Source organism: Talpa europaea (genome assembly GCF_964194135.1).
Source record: "Talpa europaea genome assembly, chromosome: 11".
Classification (NCBI taxonomy): domain Eukaryota; kingdom Metazoa; phylum Chordata; class Mammalia; order Eulipotyphla; family Talpidae; genus Talpa; species Talpa europaea.
Window position 1 is genome coordinate 9970196 of NC_140078.1, and position 19703 is coordinate 9989898.

Consider the following 19703-nt stretch of genomic DNA (forward strand, 5'->3'; position numbering starts at 1 on the left):
AGAGTGCTGCTGTAAGAGTGCCTGCCATGCCGGGGTGGCATGAGATCTGACCTTGAGGAGAGTGCCGTGCAAGCCCCAGGTGCCTGGAAAGAGCTGGTGATAGAAGCCCTGGCCTTTGATGAGCCTGCCATCTCATGCAGGAAAAGGAGGTAAATACTACTGGAAAAGGGGGCGTGGGGTGCAGAGGGATTCTTGTTATGTTAGGCACTAAGTCTAGCAGCCCTGTGGCTGGCAGTAAAGAAGAAAGCAGAAAATGTGCCTAATGAATAGGGTGATGGCACTGAGGGTATTTCCAAGTAAAGTGTTAAAGGCACCACCTGGCTTCTTGCTGAAGGAGGAGGAGAATGAAGATGGCTGCGCTCCAGTGGAAGTGATGTCGCTTCCTGTGGGACTGTGGGCTGGTCTGGAGACATTTTTGGTTGTCAAAACTAGAGAGTTTGGGCCTCCCTGGTGGCGAGTTTGATCCCAGGCCGGCCTGGGAGCTACCCACATGGCACAGCAGACCTCTCCTGTCTCCCCGCTGCTCCCCTCAGCAGTGGATTTCAGTCAGTCTGCCTGTTCTGCTCCCCGCTCTGTCTCTGTGGATCCTCTCACCCCCCACACCTCTGACCTATACCCCAATTCTTGTATGCATAAATAAATAAATCTTAATTAAAAAAAAAAAACAAACACCGGAAAGGTTGCTACCAGTATCTTGTGAGTAGAGGCTGGGGGGCTGCTAAACACCCTACAATACAGAGCTCCTCTCAGCACTACCCCTCCCCCCACAACAAAGAATTATCAGTTCTTTCTAACATGTCAATAGGATTGAGGTTGAGAAGCCCTGAACTAAAAGGAAGGACTTTGAAATATGAAGGAGCCAGGATTTCATGGTAAAAATTCTCAGTCTCTCCAAATGATGATAAAATTCAGGAATGGTTGCCTCGCAAAGCTCACATTCAGGGCATTGCTGGGAAGACATGATGCAAACATGAAACTGAGAATGTGACTATAAAATATTCTGTTTCCACCTCAGAGAAGGCAAGGCCTCAGAGGCCCACTCAGTAAGACCGCCAGAAAATTACAGGTGTCTGGCTCAAACCATGGGGATTCTAGAAAGCGTAAGGGTGTAGCCTCTCAGCCATTGGAGCAGAAGCCTCAAAGAGAAGAGCTTATCTTTAGGAAGTTGTGGGCATGGCTTCTGTCTAACAGAGTGCCCTGAATAACATTCAGGGTGACTCACAAGTTCTTGAAAGGACTATGTGACCATAAACATCTTTGGCTTCGACTTACCGAGATAAAAAGTCTGAAGAGAGGATTTCTGGTTCTCAACAAGATGGAGCAGAGCCGCATTTCTCTCTGTCCATCCCACGGAGTATAGTTTTAAAAGCTGGGTATGTCCTGGGCCTCCCCGGTGGTGCAGCGGTTGAGCGCTGGGTTGCGAAGCTGCCTGCACCCTCTGCAGCACCGGTTTGATTCCCGGCTGCTCCACAGCCACCAAAGGAGGGTCCCACATGGCGCGCAGACCTCTCCTGCCGCCCGCTGCTCCCCTCAGCAGTGTACTTCGGTCCTTCTGCCTGCTCTGCTCCCCGCTCTGGCTCTGGTAGATTCTCTCACCCTCCCGCGCTTCTGACTGTACCCAGTGCTTGTATAAATAAATAAATAAATAAATCTTAAAAAAAAAAAAAAAGCTGGGTATGTCCTATAAAACAAATATAGGCAGCCCAGCTAGGAGCCCTAGTCCCCAGAGGATACAATGTGGGTCTCCTGGTTTCCATTTTTCTAGAGTCCCATAGAAACTTGCAACCATTTAGGAAATGCCAAACAGGCACAGATAGAAACCACCACCAGGAAAATCTGTTCTTTCTTGTCAAAGGACGGAAATCGACACCCAAGCAAGACATAAATCTTTGACAAGAAACGGCCCACTCCAACAAAAGAGTAGAGGAAAAACTCATTCCCAGTCTCCACTGGTGTAGACAGAGGGGGAAATCAAGAGGGGAAAGCCTGGAGTTCAGTCTTTGGACTGTGGTAAAGAGGGGCGCCTCCAGGTGGTGACAGAGGAGGCCAAGTGAGGCGCCTGGGCTTCATCGCTACGCAGCGGTGACCCAGCACCTCTTTCTGTAATTTTCATGGTGTCATGGAGGACATGGAGCACCCTCGCTCTCTGCTCCCTCACCCTCTGCCTGCTCAGGCCTCCCCGCCTCACCTGCACAGCTGCAGCTCCTGTCAGCTGGACTCTGACTCTGGTTGCTCTGAGGTCCTGGTGCCTGGCAGGCCGCATCAGAGTCAGCTACACCTGCCACTCAGCCCCTGGGCACCCAGGAGTGCTCAGGCTCCTATGGTAATTCTGGTTTTTTGTTTGTTTGTTTGTTTTGTTTTTTAATGCTTTGAGGACCACCGTACTGTTTTTTACAGCGGCCACACCATTTTACATTTGAGAGTTCTAAATACATTTTGGATCCCTGTGTCAGACATATGCTTTACAAGTACTTTCTGCTAGACTGTGGCTTATCATTTCATTTTTAATGGTCCTTTAAAGAGCAGATTCTTAATATGAAGTCCAATTTATCAGTGTTTTTATGGATTATATTGGTGCCAGGTCAAGCCATGAGCAGTCTGTGTCTTGCTGCCACTCTTGCCTCTTACTTTCTACTCCAGCAACACACAACTGTTTGCAATTCCCTTCCACACCTACATTTTTTAAATTCCCCCTGTTTTGAAAATGCCCTGCCCACCTCACACTCCTTTGCCTGGCCAGCCTCTCCTCCCCCTTCACTTCTCATCTCCACTTCAACAAAGGCCTCCCTGACTTCCTCAGCTGGTCCTCTGTGTTGTCAAAGATAATGCTATGTATTTCACCATTTTTTCAAAAACCACTTGGGCACCTATTATCTGCCAAGCACTATTCTAGGCTCTGAGAGGTTATCAATGAATAAAAGACAACAATCTTTGACTTTGAGGAGCGAGTCCACATGCCAGGGGTTCCTCGCCTTCCGGCTGTGTGTTTCTTGACAGCAAGCATGTCTGCTGTCCTCCACCCCTGGCACACAGTGGGTCCCTGGTCCTGGGTGCCCAGGGGCTGAGTGGCAGGTATACGTGACTCTGATGAAGCCTATCAGGCGCCAGGACCTCAGAGCATCCAGAGTCAGAGTCCAGCTGACAGGAGCTGCAGCTGTGCTAGTGAGGAGGGGAGGCCTAAGCAGGCAGAGGGTGAGGGAGCGGAGAACAAGTGTCCTCCATATCTTTCTTCCAGAGTCACCGCCTCTGTTTCTTCCTTCTTCTGGACCACAGCAGCTATCTATCCACCCCCCACCACCTTCACTAGAATAATAAAGGACATCTGTATACAAGAAGCTTCTCTGAGGGCCTCCCTGGTGGCACTAGGGGTTAAGACACAAACTATGAAGCTATCTGCAGCCTCTGCAGCACAAGTTTGATCCCAAGCCAGGGAGAAACCCACATGGTGCCAGCAGACCTCTCCTGACTAGCTCGCTGCTCCCCTCAGCAGTGTATGTCAGTCAATCTGCCTGTTCTGTTCCAACTCTGTCTCTAGTGAATCCTCTCACCACTCCACACCTCTGGCGTGTCCCCAGTTCTGGTATGCATACATAAATAAATCTTTAAAAAAAAAAAAAAGCAGCAGCAGCAGCAGCTTCTCTGAAATCCAGGCTTCGTCTGCAGCCCAAGGTTGGACTTCCGACTGGATCTACTCCAGGGCTTTAAGGAGTCCAACCACACCTAGGGCAGGCAGGGTTGAGCACTCCCTCTGAACACACACCTCTCTGCCCTAGAAGCGTGGCGGGATATGAAATGGTTTCCACACTGGGCTGGGCATCAGCTGGGCCCAATGAATGGGGTGGTGCTGGAGAAGCTGTTGTTAACAAACTCTTCAGGTTAATCTGATGTGGCCAGCTGAGCACTAGGGCTTAGCGTAGCCTGTGTCCTTAAAGTCTGCCATGATCTGTGCCAGCCCTTCACCACATCTCCCTCTGCCCTTGCCTCCTCGCCCACCCTCTCCCCTTCCCTCACTTCCTTCAGGTCTCTGCCAACTCTCACCTTGTTGGTGACGATTTCCCCCCCACCCACTTCTAGCAAAGCAAATACTCTACCTTGTCCTTCACGTCCCCTCTGCCCACACACTTACTTCCATCTGATCTGACAGCGGGAGGCTGGAACTGACTCATAAGCTTACAAAACCCTGTTACATTTTCAAAACTCTGTAGGCTGGGTGTTAAGCACAGCCATCATTAAAAATTAAATTACGTAAACTTAATTAAGTTAATGACATTAAGAACAAAGGTGAAAATGCCCAGACTCATCATTTCTAATTTTTTTTAACTACCCTTCACTTATCTGTGTTTGTGTGTCTTTACACCTATAGAAATACAGTTGAGCTGTACACTGCATATATACTACTTAATGGTAACTACATAATATAGACTGTGTATACAGTGGTATGCAACTCTGCATTCAGTGATATCACATTGGTAGCTTGAAAAGCCATGATAGGGGTATTTATACCACAGGACTAGGTAAATGAGATAAATCAGGCTTTGATATATTGTTATATTGATTGCAAAGACCAAGTTCAAATCCAGCCCACCAACTACTTTTGTAAATAAAGTTTTATTGGCACACAGCCATGCTCATGCCCATTCATTTGCATATTATCTTTGCTGCTTTCCCACAACAAAGGCAGAGTTTAAGTAGTTGCAACCAAAAGGCCTGCAAAGTTTAGCATATTTACTCTCTGGCCCTTTACAGAAGGAACATGAAGACCCCTGGGTTAGCCTTAAGAAAGTAAGGGAGGAAATGTTAATAATGCAGGTTAAATATAAACTTGTGTCCCTCTATAGCTGTTACATTGTAAATAGCAACACAAACAAAACTAAAAACATTCTTCCAGTATCTGACAACTGTGATCCAACAGAGTAAATAAGTCAATCATGTGGTTGATGAATGAGTGTACTACAGCTTTGTTCTTTCACTTTCTCTTATTCTTTAGCACAAAGTCAACATTCATTTGGAACTACACTTGTTTGTCCACTACAGCCATAGGTTTGTTATGGATACAAGAGTTAGTCGAAATTCAAGAAAAGAATACTCTGAGAATAAACTGGCTATCTGGAATTTACAAGAGTATTATAAATATTATTATTTTAGATTTCTAGCAGTAATATTTATCATACTCACACATACACACACTTGGGTTTGAGCACACACTCTTGCTTCTCCTCCACTAGACTGTCAGCTCCTCGAGGGCAAGAATTTTCTTTTATTCTAGTACTGCACCTGATGTGCCACAGCCACACAGGTTGACGCAGGGGTTGGGGGCTCCTGGTCTCACAGGCTGACTTCAAGCCCTAGGTTTCCAGTGCCACCATTACCTAGCTATGTAAATAACTGAGTAAATTTTTAGCTTCTTTGAAGCATGGCTTTCTCGTTAGCCATACTAGATAACCCTCTCGCCTGGCAGGGAGGTGGTGTCAGTGCGGAGGGCTGTGGTTTCCCCACAGATGGGCGCTCCCCCCTCACCCTCCACCCAGCCACACACATATTCCTTGGAGACCCAGCCTTGCTGCTGTCACATATTTCAGTGATGTCACAGCTCCCCTCCCTGGGGGCTCCAGCACAGCCGTGCTGATGCCCAGCCTGACTGTTGGCTGAGTGGAGAAGGGCAGTGTGCAGGCAGTACCTGGTACCAGTCTTGCTCCAGCTGTCTCTGCGGCCTCAGCCCCAGCATGAGTCCATCAGTAAAGAAGAGACCTGAGATTAGAGTGATTTCCAAGGTTGGGCTTCTGACTGGATCTGCTCCGGGGGCCTTAAGGGGTCCAACCAGGGCAGGGGAGGGTGCGAGGGGAAGGACAAAGGGGGTGAGGGGAGCTAAGAACGGTCTCTCCTTTTCCACCCCAAACCAAGATGACAAAACTCCCTGTGCAGGGTTGGTCAACCAAGCTCAGGTAAATGGAGAGGTTGAATGGCGGCGTGCTGGGAGCCTCCACCCGTGGTAATACCCACTCTCTCTCTCTCTCTCTCTTAGAAGCAAGATAAGGAGTCACAGGACATTGTACAGAAGCCAGTCAGCACAGTAATTGAGCGGAACCGACTTAAAATGGTGAGATGCCTCACCGAGGAGAGTCCCTGTGCTCCCAGATGCCTGACTGAGTGGCCCCGGAGGAGTCACCAGGCCCAGCCCTGACATGAGCTGAGCTGGGCCAAAGTCAGGATGGGAAAGCTGAAGCTTCTGTTTTTCTGTTTTCCTGACCCTGGCAGGTGATAAAAAACTTGTCGCTCCTGAAAGTACTCAAGAGTTCAAACCCCCGGATCCAAGAAATGCACACCCTGGCCAAAAGGTGTTGGGAGTCACTGATCAGAGTCCCAAGGACCCCCCGGATCTCCTCCAGGTGAGCTTGGCCCTCCCGTGGCTCCCACCGTGGACCCAGTCGCTATCCTTACAGGAGCAGGCATTGTGCTAAGGAATTTAGAAGTGCCTAATTTTCACAAAGGCGCTGTGGGAAAGGCACACGTGAGCCCGTCTTCCTGGAGGAAAGCTGAGGCTCACAAGGTAACGTGACTGAGCCGGGACGTAGCAGGGTCAGGGTGCAAAGCCAGTTCCTCTCCAGAGCAGAGCTGTGGGCAGTGCCAAGGTCATAATTGGCCAGTTAGGGGAGTACCTGCTTCTTGTTTTCTTCCCTCCCCTCTCAAGGCAACACTCCTGAGAGTCCCCTGCAGACTCCCCATCCTGCTGAGGCTGTTTCACCTGCTAACTACTTCACTGGCTTCACCCTGTTTAGTTTATTCCTCACAATAATCCCATGAGGTAGACTGAATTATCCCAGTTTTACACAAAAGGAAACTAAGTTTCTGAGAAGTTAAGTTTCTTGCCCCAAACCACACAGACAGAAGAGGCAGAACTTGACCCTCAGTCTGTCTGTCTCTTGAGGGCCGGGTGCTCTCCACCCCACTCCTACTCTGCAGGGCTATTGTACAGCGCCAGGCCTGACACCGAGCGGGCACTCAGTCTACAGGAGCCATCACTAGTGTTGTCACCTCGAGCCTGGGGCCTCCCCACTACACGCACATGCTCAGCTAGGACAGCGCTGCCACTTTGCAGGGGGCACAGTCAAAGGCAGACACCTTTCAGGGAGCCCATCCAGCACTCAGTGCCTCCTGTGCCTCTCTGGACCCATCTCCCTGAGTTGGCCTTTTAGACACAGTGAGTTAGCACCAAAAAGAAGCATCAGGATCATCTAGTCCACATTTCTCCGACCTTTTTAAAGCAGTGGAATCTCCAAATATCTGCCCCCGAGCCCCAATTGTGTGGTTGGGGTGAAGGTCTCTCCTGGGGGACAGGGCATTTGAGATAATGAAACAGAATCCTAAGATTTCTTGGGACACAATTTGAAAAATAGAACAGAACCCCCATCCACTGAAACCAGAGAGGCAGATCCCTAACCTAGTGACCTAGTGACACAGGCCTCTATCTCCAGGTGTCCTAACCACTAGCCATGGCCTTTTCCCAGCCTCTCGCGCCCCCAGCCTCTCACGCCCCCTCTGCCAATACTTGTCACAGACTCTCCCACCAGGCACAATCACACCAGGGGCAGAGAGGTTTCTTTCCAGGCTGCCTCTGGCTCTCTCCCCGCAGCTGGCTACACAGCACGTGTCTGGGCAAGAGCAGAGGACCAGGGCTTAGTCCTGCTCTGCTGACTGCTGTCCTCTCCCTGCCAGGACTGAGGTCCACAAGAACGTGAAACAAAATAATGCAGTGCTCCAAGGAGCCATGTGCCCCAAGAAGAAACTGAGGTTCAAAGGGGAGACTGAGGAGCCTGAGCCTGAGGGATCAAAGCCCAAGGAGAAATGGGGGAAGAGGAATAAGACAAAGGAGTCGCCTGCTGTAGAGCCACAGAAAGAAGAGCAGGTGGAACTTGAGGTCCCAAGGACATCACGGGATCGTGGCCTGATCACTAGTCCTGGAGCCCAGGGTAGGAGACCACCGCTTAGGGACCCCCGAGTCGTCTTCCTGAAGATCCACCGGCACAGAACCCCCAAGTGGGACCCGAAGCAGCCAGAAGAGGCTGGCCAGTGGATCTGGTTTGAAGGGCTGCCCACACGTGTCCGCCTCCCGGGGCCCAAGGTGATGTGCAGATCGTCCACGCGGCGCTGGGTCAAGCGCTGCTGTACCCGCTTCTGCTCTGCATCGCTGGAGCTGCCTATGTGCCACCCCTACAGGGTGTGACATGGCCACTGCCAGGCCAGGGTGAGACACAGCCCCACCCCCATGCAGAGGTGGCCCCAGAGTCAGAGGGCTCCTGCTTGAGCCTCCAGGGCTGGCAGTGCTGGGAGGCCCCAACTTCCTGCCCAGAAAGGGAAGCCCAGAGAAGGGAAGCCCCTGACCAGGGCCACACAGCAGGTAGCTGTGGCTAGGTGGGAGCTTCTGGGATCCTCCTCTGAGGTGGGGTGTGAGGTGTGGGTTGTGAGGGGGCCACCCCACTGCCTGGAGGCCTCAGCAGGGCCCATAACTGCTGTGACTCAGACCCTCACACAGGTCTGAGTAAGCGAGTTTAGGGATTTCCAAGTGTGGGGGAGGAGAAGTGGCTAGTGAGGCGCTGCCCCGCCCTGTGAGAACAAATCAACTCTCCATGTCTTACCATTTATTTAAGCCCCAGATAAGATTATTCTGAGCAAACAATGGGGAGAAGGAGCGTGCGGAACAAAAGGCAGAAGCTATCCCAGCCCCTCCATGAGAAAACTGAGGTCCCGAGAGAGGGAGGGAGTGGAGGGCCCGGGGCGCCGGGGAAAGCGGGGTTCCCCTGCAACCCCCAGCTCCCGGGGGCCGACCCCCGCCCCGCCGCGCCGCGGCGCTTCCCGAGCCCGGCCCGCGCGGCAGCGCCCCCTGCGGGCGGCCCGGGCGCCTGACTAACCCGCGGTCTCCGCGCAGGTGCGCGACCCGGGCGCCCGCCGAGCCGCGAGGAGGGGCAGCGACCGCGATCCACGGAGCCGCGGGGGGGTGGGAAATACGCGGGCCTACAAATAAAATCTCCCGCGTGACACTGACGACTGTGCCGCAGGCGCTGCCTGTTTGTCGGGCTGACCCGGTGACGGCAGGAGGCGCTCGGCGGGGTGAGGCGGGAGGGCGTGTGACTCCAGGCTCCCCCCGCCCCGGCCCCGGGACGGGACGCCAGGGGCCGCGCCTTTCCCCTGCGGGCCGGCCCCCGGGCGGGGAACTCCGTGAAGTCACAGAGAAGGGGATTTGTCGGGGGGGGGGGGGGCTGCCCCTTGTCTCACAATGGCCTGCCAACCTAGGGGGTCAGGAGAGGGGCCGAGATGGGGAGTGGCCCGCCTGGGCTCACACTGCTAGGAAGAGGGGGAACAAGAAAGCTCATCTAGGTCCCCAGTGGCCCCCAATCCATTTCAGAAGGGGGAAAGGCACAAGGGAGCGTTCAGCTCTCAAGGCCCTGCTTGGAGCCCGGATGGCTGCGTTGGGGTCAATAAATGGGTGTCATGTGGGTCTAGAAATGTGCCCACTCCCGAGAGCACTGAGTCAGGTGGGGGTTGGTGCTGCTTCTCTACTGCTCCCCTGTGGCAAGCCGCGCTCACCCTCCAACCCCAGCTGGGGAGGTCACCCTCTGTAGGCAGGAGTCATGGGCTGGGGGAGAAAAACTTCAGGACCAAGACCGTAGCTCTTCCGGGGGGAGCCAGGAGGGTGATGGAGAAAATTGGAAGAGACCGAGAAGGATGGATGGGGGTCCCCCCCACCCAAACCCAAGGGCACTGTGGATCCTTCTGTGACAGGACAACCATGGCGCAGGTGTGGGAAAAAAATGGAACTTGTTTCCCTGGGGGCCGTATGGACAGCCTGAGGGGTGGGGGGCTGAGGCATGACTTCTCTTCTGGGTACTGCTGGGCCCTGTAAGGTAAGGCAGCCAGGAGTCTGCTGGGCACTCCCAACCTCTTACTGCCTGTGGGCATCCTGGAACTTCGCTTCTCCTCTGTGCACTCCTCATCCCCCCTCCCCCAACTTCCTGACCAACCCACTACCCTAGTAAACCTCCATTTGTAGCTTTTCCCACCCAGTCTGCACTCATCCCATCCATTTCCAGAGTTGTGTCTATTTTGGTTTCCTTTCTGGACATCACCAATTCCATGAACATTTGAAAGAAACTTCTACTCCATATTTCCTCTCAAGCACCTACCACTCTGTCATCCTCTAAGTGAACTGCAGCCCTGCCCAGTTGACAGTCATGGTTAGGGCAACACGCTCCCAACCAAGAAAGCAAAACCAGTGGGAGATGGGGGTGAGGATGGGGGGCTGCACTAGTCTTCCTGGGAGGCCCAAGAAGGGGCCAGAAAGGTCTGGGCTGGGTGAACTTGTCAACTTCCACCCCACTGGATGCTAGAGCTGGGCCCAGGCTGCCCACCAGGAATGCCAGCCAGCAGATAGGAGCCTGCGGGCCTGGGCTGGAAGCAGTGGCCAGGGCGCCACTGTGGAGCAAGGTTAGCCTGCGTTCCGGAGGAAACCCTAGCAGTTCATTCCTTCTGGCTTTATCTCTACTGCGCTGGCACTTGGGCCTATAGTAACCTGCTTCCCACAGTCCCACAGTCTGGGTCTCTCCACTACTGACCTTCCTTTGTTTAGCCAAGCCAAGGCCCCTCTTCTAGATCTTTACTTGGGCAGTTAACTAAGGGAAATATTAACTTCGAGTGTTTGAATCAGAGTGACTCTTGAGTCACATGACCTCTAAAAAAGCCCGGTTCATCTATTTATAAAATGAGGATACTAAGCTCCATTTCAGATGCTTTGAGCAAATGAGGCTTGATGTCGGTGAAGTCTAGATCATCCACAGGCCCCTAAGGTTGAAGAAATGCTTGGCCTTTTCCCTGCCACCTCACGTTAATGAAACCTCAAGGCAGGGCATGGCGCTGGCGCTGTCTCTGTTATAAGCAGCTGCCAAGTTGCCCACTTTCATGAACTAGCAGCACTTTCAAAAGCCCATCTGAGGTTCACATACACAACCTTTTGCTGAAACGGTATCCAGATTCCTGAGAATATCTCCCCCACCCCCATCTGGCTCATTTACCACTCAAAGGTGATTAGAACACGAAAAGATGAGGCTTTGAGGCAAACAGGACAAGCTTCCTGTCAGCGATGTGATGTTAGAGAAGGCCGTTCACCCCTAGCGCTCAGTTTCTGTGCCTGGAAAGTGAGGGAAGTGACGGCGCCTAGCTCATTGGACTAAGTGGCCACTGACAGCACACTCGGGCAGGCTCCAGAGAAACAGCAAAGGTTTCAATGCCAAAGTGGGTCTAGGCCAGTGTGTTTCTCCGAGCAATTCAGAAACCACAGGTATGAAAGAAAAACTGGGTGACAGGGGTCCATCCAAGGCCTAGCAGAGGGGGCTGCGGGTAGAGGGAGTGGGACAAAGGAGTCCCCTGCACTCAGTATTTTAGCCAAAAGAAGAAGAATCTGGGATCCAGGAATGGAGGTGTCCTAATAATTCTTGACAGCTCCCTTGTCTGGCTATGTGGCGGTCTCAGTCCCAGCCATGGCATTAAAAAGGAAGTACAGGCAAAATTGTGGAAAATACTGTATTTATATACCTGGGAAGGACAGCTGCAAGCCCCTCACAGAAAACACCCCACTCCAAAGAAAATTCTTAGCAGCAAATTCCTATCTCCCACGGCACTATCAACACAGCTCAAGCTGCGAGGTCAGGCACCCACCGTTCCCTTCCCACTGGAGAATTCCAAATAAGGCAGGAACAAGGAACTACTGCCTGAGTTCCGGTGAGAGCCGGGCTGTCTGGTCATTCCTCGAGAACAGGCAGTGACCCAACTGTGAGGATAAGACAGGACGCGATGGATGCTGGGATTTTTCTCTGGGTCCTTCTTTGCTATGTTGAAAGCTGGCAGCAGGGCGGGGCCCAGCAGAGAGAACTGAGAGTCAGTCACGGATTCATGGGTCTGCACGAGTGGAGCAGTGGAGCAGGGCGCGGGCCCTCCCGTGCACTTCCCTTGTTCCTGAAGCCTCCACCTGCTGCCGCTCCCTGGCGACAGCTAATACTGTGCACCTACATCTCTTTCTGTGGCTGTGGATCCGGAAACCGTTTCTCCAAACAGAATAGCCGTGGTTCGGCAACATGGCAAAGGTCAGAGCTGTCCCAGGGAGGCAAGATAGAAGACTAGAAGAGCGGTTTGCTCCAATCATAGATCCTTGATTTTTTTCTTTTTTAAAATAACAGGCTGGTGACAGGTATGATGGCTCAAGAGTGACATGGTTCCAACTCTGTCATTCCCCTGAAAGAGGTCCCCTCGCTGACCTCCCAGATACCAAGGCTTCGGCAGTCAGAGGCCATCCTTGCAGCTGTGATCTGCTTGCTACCTGCCTTCTCCACCAGGCCTCACTCACTCTCCCTCACCAACAGAGACTTCACATTTGCAGGGTTCCTCTCAGACCTGGGCCCAACCTCATCTGGAGGTTCTGAGCAGCCCAATGTGTTGTTGGTGGTGGTGGTGGGGGCGAGTGGGCCAAGTACCCAGCAGGGTATCCAAAGGGCCTCATTCTAGACATTGGATTTAGGGGCCGAGTTGAGGGGGATCTCCTTGAGCTCCGTCCGCATGCACAGGTACTCCCCGATGACAGCCATGAGCGCAATGCACACAGCTTGCACTAGCCACCAGGTCAGCGCCGAGGGAAACCGGGAGCTGTAGAACCAGCAGCCCAGGAGGTGAAAGAAATGGACAGTGACAGTGAAATCCAGACACTGCTTCCCTCGCCGGATGAAATACAGCAAGCCCAGGGCACTGTGGGGAGAGGACAGCAGCGAGTTGTCACTGGGTTGTCCCGGCCTTAGAGTACGTTATTTGGGAGTGGGGGCGATTACACAGGCAGCAGAGTGTACAAAAGCAAGTGAGAGAAATGTAAAGGGTTACAAAATTAGATGCCTACAGGACCCTAGCAGCTAATGAGGAGTGACTCAGGCTAGGGAGAATTAATACAGAAAGTACTGACGATAAATGTCAATGGTCGCAGGGAATCCTCGGGATTGGTGAGGACTGTGGCACCCTGAAGCATACAAGTTCCTTCTAGAGTGGGAACAACAGCTGCTTGCAAGTGGGCAAATCGCCATGCTAGAAGGTTGGCTTAGAGTCAATTCATCTTCCCATTTTTCTAGAGAAGCCAGAAATCTGGATTTATTTTTATATAAAATATCCTGATTTTCAACTAACTGAAAAAATATTTTAAAATACCATGTGTGGGCTGACATCAGTGTGAGCCTAAAAGAACATATATAGGAGCCAAATTAGGTCAAAACCCAGCAGTTTTCAACCTTGAGCATACGGTTAGAAATGATAACATGGAAGACACTGTTCTAGGTATGTCCCATGAATTAACTCATTGACTCTGTACCAGTATGAGGTGGGTCATATCACTGGCTTCACTTTACTGATGAGGAAACGAGCTAAGACAGATTAACTTGTCCACAGTCACTAGACTAGAGGTAAAGGTGAGATTCAAAGCCAAGTGAGTCTGCCTCCTGAGCCTGAGATCTTCATCACCAGGATAAAGCGCCTCTCAGGAGACAGGCAGTGGTCATGAGTGATCTTAGATGTAACCCAGCCATACCTCTCCATGTGCTGATGGGGAGCCCAAGGCCCTGAGAGGAGGAGAAATGTGGAGCACAGACCAAGACTAGAACCCAGTAGTTCTCCTGACTTCCAATCCAATTCCTCACTTCATTCCACTTCAGGGAAGCGATCTGAGAATGGAAGATGTCCACAGGCCGCATGCACAGTGACGTAAGAGGTAGGCAAGTCACAACAGCGATGGACGATGCCCTATGATGGCGCCAGTCCCAGAACTAGCCTCTGCCACCCACTTGCATACACCAGTCCCCTGAACAAGCAGCAGTCTATCACACTCCAAATTTAGAAAGTTAGTTCCATTGCAAGACCCCAAAAGCTAGAGAGCAAAACTGGTGATACTCACCAGGTGAGGGCGTTAAGGACGAAGGACATCATGGAGAGCCGGCCTGGAGGAGTGGAAAAACCCAGGATCTGAAGGAGAATCACAAGGGAAAAATGCCAGAGAAGTGTCTTGGCAGAGCCACTGGTCCCAGGATCCCTGCAGGCCTCCAAGGAACAAGCATTCTTCCCAGGGCAGAGACAATTCCGCCCACCCCTCCCCTTCATCTGTATGGCAACCGATTTCCAACAAGGTGTTTTTGCAGACATCCATCATGGTATCTTATTTGACCTGTCCCAGCAGCTGGGAAAGGGTAATTATCTCATCTTACAAAGGAGAAATAAAAGCTCAAGAAGAACATGCCCAAAGTGATATAGCGTATAAATAGCCAAGGGTAAGATCTGAAACAATTCAGCAAAATTGAGAGTCCAGGGCCAGGCACCGATTTTTGTAAATAAAGTCATCCAAACAATGCCACCCTATTCCCTTAGTACTGTCTAGGGCTGCTTTGGTAAAACAAAGTCAGACTTGATCAGTTGTGATTTTTAATAAAGTCTTTACAATCTTGCTGTTTAGGAAAAGGCTTGCCAAACTGTGGTCTAGAATTCAGGTTGTGTGCATAAGATGGCTCTTTGACAAACATCCAGGATTCCCACATGCCCTTTCCAGGAGGACAGAGGCTCCTAAGAGTTACGACTAGACACCTGGTGGGTGTACAACCTTTTGACAAAAAAGTGCTGAATACCAAACACCTGCACAATACTCTCAGTTCACGAAGGCCTCCAACATCCATTATCTCATAACACTCTCCCAACAACCTTGCAAAGTTATTATTGTTACTCTTAGCTCTTTTTAGATCATAAATTGCCCATGGGTTATACAAAATAAGTAGCAGGACGAGGATTCCGTCCTTGTTCTCCTGGCTCCAAGAACAGTGTTCATGATCCTATAACATATCTCAGGTCTCCATTATGCTTTATAAAGCACTTTAGTATTTTAGGCCCTCTGACATAACATCTTGCAGAGGATTATTCTACCCAGGTTCCAGCAAAAGAACCAGGCTCAGAAAGGTGAAGCCACTTGCCTCAAGTTCCACAGCTAGTGTGCTTGGGCCTAGACTGGACACTAAGTCTTTCTAAATCCAAAGTACAGGCTCTTTGCAGTCCACGACCTCTACACTACTGGTCTCGTTATTTTGCAGACAGGAAAACTGAAGTTCAAAGAGGTGACAACACTTGTCCCAGGTCACCAAGTAGTAAATGGAACTTAAAGGGAAGCCAAAGTCCAGGCAGTTTCCATCTAACCCCTGGGAATGTTCTTTTATCTCTCCTCTTTCACAATCTGGCACCTGAGAATCTGGGGCTCAGCAGAGAACTCACTTCCTCAGAGTGTCAGGAGATGTACCAGGATGCCCGGAATGCACGCCTGTTTGTTGGAACAGGTCCTGTCCATTGTATGAATCGACCTCTCTTACGGTCACTTCATTGTATGGACGGGGCACCCGAGATTCGGAGAAGTAAGATCCCTTTCCAAGGGCCACAAATCAGAAAAGGTGGTCCAGCGGGTCTAGAGCCCACCAGGGTCGGGTCACAAACTCTCTCCATCCCTGGGGACAGGTGAGGCCGAGACTCCGCCGGCGCCGGCACGGGGCCCCTACCTGGTCGTCGAACATCTGGTCCAGCGAAGGGCTGCTGCGAACCAGCGCGTCCACCAGCGCCAGCCACAAGCCCAGCGAGCCGTAGTAGACGGTCTGCATGAGGACGATCTGCGACAGGATCAGTAACGGGTCCCACACGTAGCTGCGGAACTGGCCCGCCATGCCGGAACTGGCCCGCCCGGACCCGAGTCAGCGCCGCCGAACCATGGACCTCGGACGTTCACCGCACCTGCGAGGACACACGCCGGGCCTCAGCCAGCCGGCCGTCACCATGGCAACGCCGACCCGCCCGGGGGGATGGACAGGCGGGAGGGGGGCGCGCCCGTCCTAGGAACTGGAGGGGCAGCGAGGAGGCCAGATCTCCCCCCGGGGCGAAGGGGAATCCCGCCCAGCCCGGAGGCCCGGCTCCCGCCCGCAATTAAGCTCCGCTGGGGTTCACTCACCGTTGGCCGACTCGAGGGGCCAAGCGTCGAGGCGCGGCCCAGCCTCACCGGGTGGCCCCCCCAAACAACACTGACAGACGGAACCATGGAGGAGAGGCCCTGGCGGCCTAGAGAGGCAGCTCCCGCGACAGCTGCTGCCGCAGCGACTGCGTAGGAAAGAAGCGTTTCCGGGGACGGCGACGAAGAGGCGGGGCTGGTGATGCGCAGGCGTACTGGCCGCAATCTCCTGAGAGCCACCTAACGCGAGGCGAGGGCCCCGGGGAGTGACGTGCGCACATGCGCAGAGGGAAGAATGAAGGCGACCGGAAGTGAGGCGAGAGAGCCGTAGAGCATGACTGCCCTCTAGAGGGGAGTCTTGAGGAACACGAGGACGGCTGGGGAAGTGAGCGGGGTGGCCGAGGACCAGGGAAAGGTGTTTGGGATTTAACGAGATGATGAGCGTTGACTCTGTTTTCAGTCTAGTTTCCTCATGTCTATTTTTTTTAGTTAAACTCTGGAGTAATTGAATATGAACCTTCCAGGGCCTCCCTGGTGGCGCTGGGTGTAAAGATGCAACCTATGAAGCAAGTCGCAGCCACTGCAGCACGGGTTCGATCCCCAGCCAAGGAGCTACCCACATGGCGCAGCAGACCTCTCCTGGCTCGCCCGCTGCTCCCCTCAGCAGTGTACTTTGGTCAATCTGCCTGTTCTGCTCCCCACTCTGTCTCTGGTGAATCCTCTCGCCCCACCCACCTCTGGCCTGTACCCCAGTTCTTGTTTGCATGAATAAATCTTTTTTAAAAATAATATGAAACTTCCAGCCCTTCCACACTTGATTTCGCCACTCTCCCCAGTTTACAGATTGAACTAAGGGCCAGAGAAGGAAAGCAACTAGAGATACTGAGTTAGTGGCAATCAGGATTAGAATTCGGGTGTTTCCCACAGCACTGATTTCCTGCCTGCTGGATGCCAGGAACACTTGGGCATTGTCAAATGAAATGATCCGAATCCTCAGACACAACCAGAGTAGTGAGTATTTTGTAACGTGGGTATTCTAATGGGGGGGTAGGCACAATCTCTTAGTAAGTGATAGGTGGGAGCAGACCCTGATTCGGCTTTACATCAGGAATGTTTGTCTGTTCCTTCTCCTCTAAGCCCAAATAGTGTGGTCAGTAAATATTTATCGAATGAGTCAACTGAGAAAGGGCAACAACAAGTTGATGAGTCACTTTATTTCTGCACCAGCCGATCCAAACCCCTCAACTTCTTTGATTCTAGATTCCCCTTTTCCCCAGCGGAAGAGAGGGAAGTAACTAAAATCCAGGGGAAAATCTGGAATGTTAGAGCCAGTTCTACTAGCTGTGTGGCTAGCAAGCTACTTCCTTCTTTAAACCTCAGTTTCTCTGTTTAAGAAATTACAGGTTGGACAAGATTAATGTTTTCCAACATTCAATATGCCCTTCACTAATTATTTTACCATTAAAAAGAACTTATCAAAGACCCAGGTAACTGCCAATCAGAACTTCGGGACAGTAGGTGATAACTGTGTTATCTCTTTGAGTTGATACAATTTCCAGACAAAAGTAAAGAAACTTGAGTCTTTATCATGAGTAAGTATGTGATTTCCCTTATCATTTTGAAATACTGTAAACAGTTCAGTTGAACTGGAAAATCATTAAGACCCAAAGATTTCTTAAGTGCTTTCCACTTTAATTTTTTTTTAGGTGCCTCAATTCAGTTCAACAAAAATATATTCGAATCCCTCCAGTCCACTCACTTATTACTCACATGATCTAGTGTTTCTGAGAAAACATCTTCTATTATGAAGTATCTATGTGATAGTGTTGTAGCCTCACAGACTGAGAAAATAGATATTATCCCCCCTTTTTAAAGGAAAGGAAACCGAGGCTCAGAGAAGGGGCTTGACTCCAGCTAGGTCAGAGAACTCCTGGGGGTGCTGCCCTGGGATTCAAACCCAGGACATTGACTACAAACACAAATGCCATTTCAGGGGAAAAAGAAAAGAAAGGAGGGAGACCTAATAATAGGTAGTGGAAGTGGGAGGTAGGGAGAGGAAAAGGAACAATGAATACCTTGTCGCAAATTGCTCCAGGGTGAGAGATTAAGGAGAGATGGAAGAGAGGTTCAGGAAGTGTTCCAGGGGGTTAACATAAATCCCCTAGTGGCAAGTGGTGCTTCCTCTTCCTTCATGGTGCTGGCAAGTGTGGCCCTTCCTGGAGTCTGGTGCCTTTTGCCACACCTAGGCCTTCCCCATCTTCTCCTGAAGCCAGGCCCTTCCTACCTGTTCTGAAATGGAAAGCACAGGTAGCCTGAATCAGGAGGAGCCGAATGTGTGATGTCATGCCCGGAGCAGCTGACATCATCTCTGGAAAACCCCATCTGGCCTGCAGGACAGCCTGTTTCAGATTCCTTTCCCCTTTAAGATTTCAGCTCTTGATTTCCCATCTTGCCTGAGCCCCAGAAACGAGTGCCATCCAGTGTCTTAATTTGGGTCCAACAAAGAAACCAAAAGCTGGAGAAACCCACAGTAAGTCAGTCCCTGGGCCAGCCTCCTTGGCTCGTTTTGAGAATGTGACCAGAGGCACTCGGGACAGTAAGAAAAAGCTCTGGGTTCACATCACAAAGCCCAAATTAGGGTCCAAGTGACTTGCCTCTGGCATGTCCCATGCTGGGTCTTAGTATCTCAAATTATGCAATTGAATGGACGCCAGCTTCCAAGCGCAGTTCATGGCCCCGTGCCACCTCAATACTCTGAGGAACATGTTAAATGCGCAGAGTCGCAGGTCTTGTTGTAATCTGAGGTCTGAAGGCAGAGTGCAGAAATCTGTATTTTTAAAGAGTTCCCGAGTGATTCAGAGGCACAGTCACATTGGGTAACTAGAGAACGAAATGATCTGTCAGTGACCTCTCACCAGCTCTTCCCTCTAACAGAAAATTGCTCCGTGACCTTGCCAGGCCCATGCCTCTCTTTGGGCCTCAGGGTTGTTTTCCATCTGTAATATGAGGGGGTTGGGCTAGAAGAGCTGATCTCCAAGGGCCCTTCCTACGCTGCCAAGTCTGTGGTCTCAACTTATGAATGAAATTTTAAACTTTAGGTCAGAAGCAGAATGACGAACAGCCACAAGCTGGGACACACTGTCCTCTGGGTGCAGGGCTGCTCGTCACTCTCACACTGGGACTCCGTTGTGGGTACGTGAGGACAGTTACAGGGCGTGCTTTCCATATCCACACCCACCAATCCCTTGGGGAATGTCGGGGTTCTACTGCTGCCTTGCCAGGTTGAGGGGGGGGTTTACATCAACTGAGCCTCAGTGTCCTCCTCTGTAAAATGGGGATCGTGTACTTCCTAATGGAACTCCCTAATATGCAGTCAAACAATGAAAATGTTAGCAATATTAATTATTGCTATTATTTCTTCCCTTGGGATGTGGGAGCTGTAAGATTTATCTCTCAGGCGACACCTCCTGCTCCCGCACAAGCAGTGCCTGGTACGTGGTAGAGTTCAGTGAACGCAGCCCTTCTCCTCTCACCACCCCGCCCCAATCTCCCCTCCCTCCCCCCTCCCTCCCCCTCCCCCTCCCTTCTTCTCTCCCCCCTCCCCCCCACAGCTGCCAGCCTTGCCGCTTGCAGTTCTCTTTCAGGGAATGTTTAATGC

General features: G+C 51.5%; 2 protein-coding genes across 2 annotated transcripts; one reads left to right on the plus strand and one right to left on the minus strand.

Moving 5' to 3' along the window:
• Positions 1–1082: 1082 nt before the first annotated feature.
• Positions 1083–8221, plus strand: TP53TG5 (TP53 target 5; the record flags this gene model as incomplete). The annotated part of the gene is made up of 4 exons (XM_084246620.1): positions 1083–1100; positions 6023–6097; positions 6256–6386; positions 7714–8221. 4 exons carry the CDS (start codon positions 1083–1085, stop codon positions 8219–8221), a joined length of 732 nt encoding a protein of 243 aa, XP_084102746.1.
• Positions 8222–12400: 4179 nt separating this feature from the next.
• SYS1 (SYS1 golgi trafficking protein) lies at positions 12401–15767 on the minus strand (the record flags this gene model as incomplete). Its single annotated transcript, XM_084246454.1, has 3 exons — positions 12401–12786; positions 13973–14040; positions 15606–15767. The coding sequence occupies 3 exons, from the start codon at positions 15765–15767 to the stop codon at positions 12546–12548; spliced, it is 471 nt and encodes a 156-aa protein (XP_084102580.1). The 3' UTR covers positions 12401–12545.
• Between the last annotated feature and the right edge of the window lie 3936 nt (positions 15768–19703).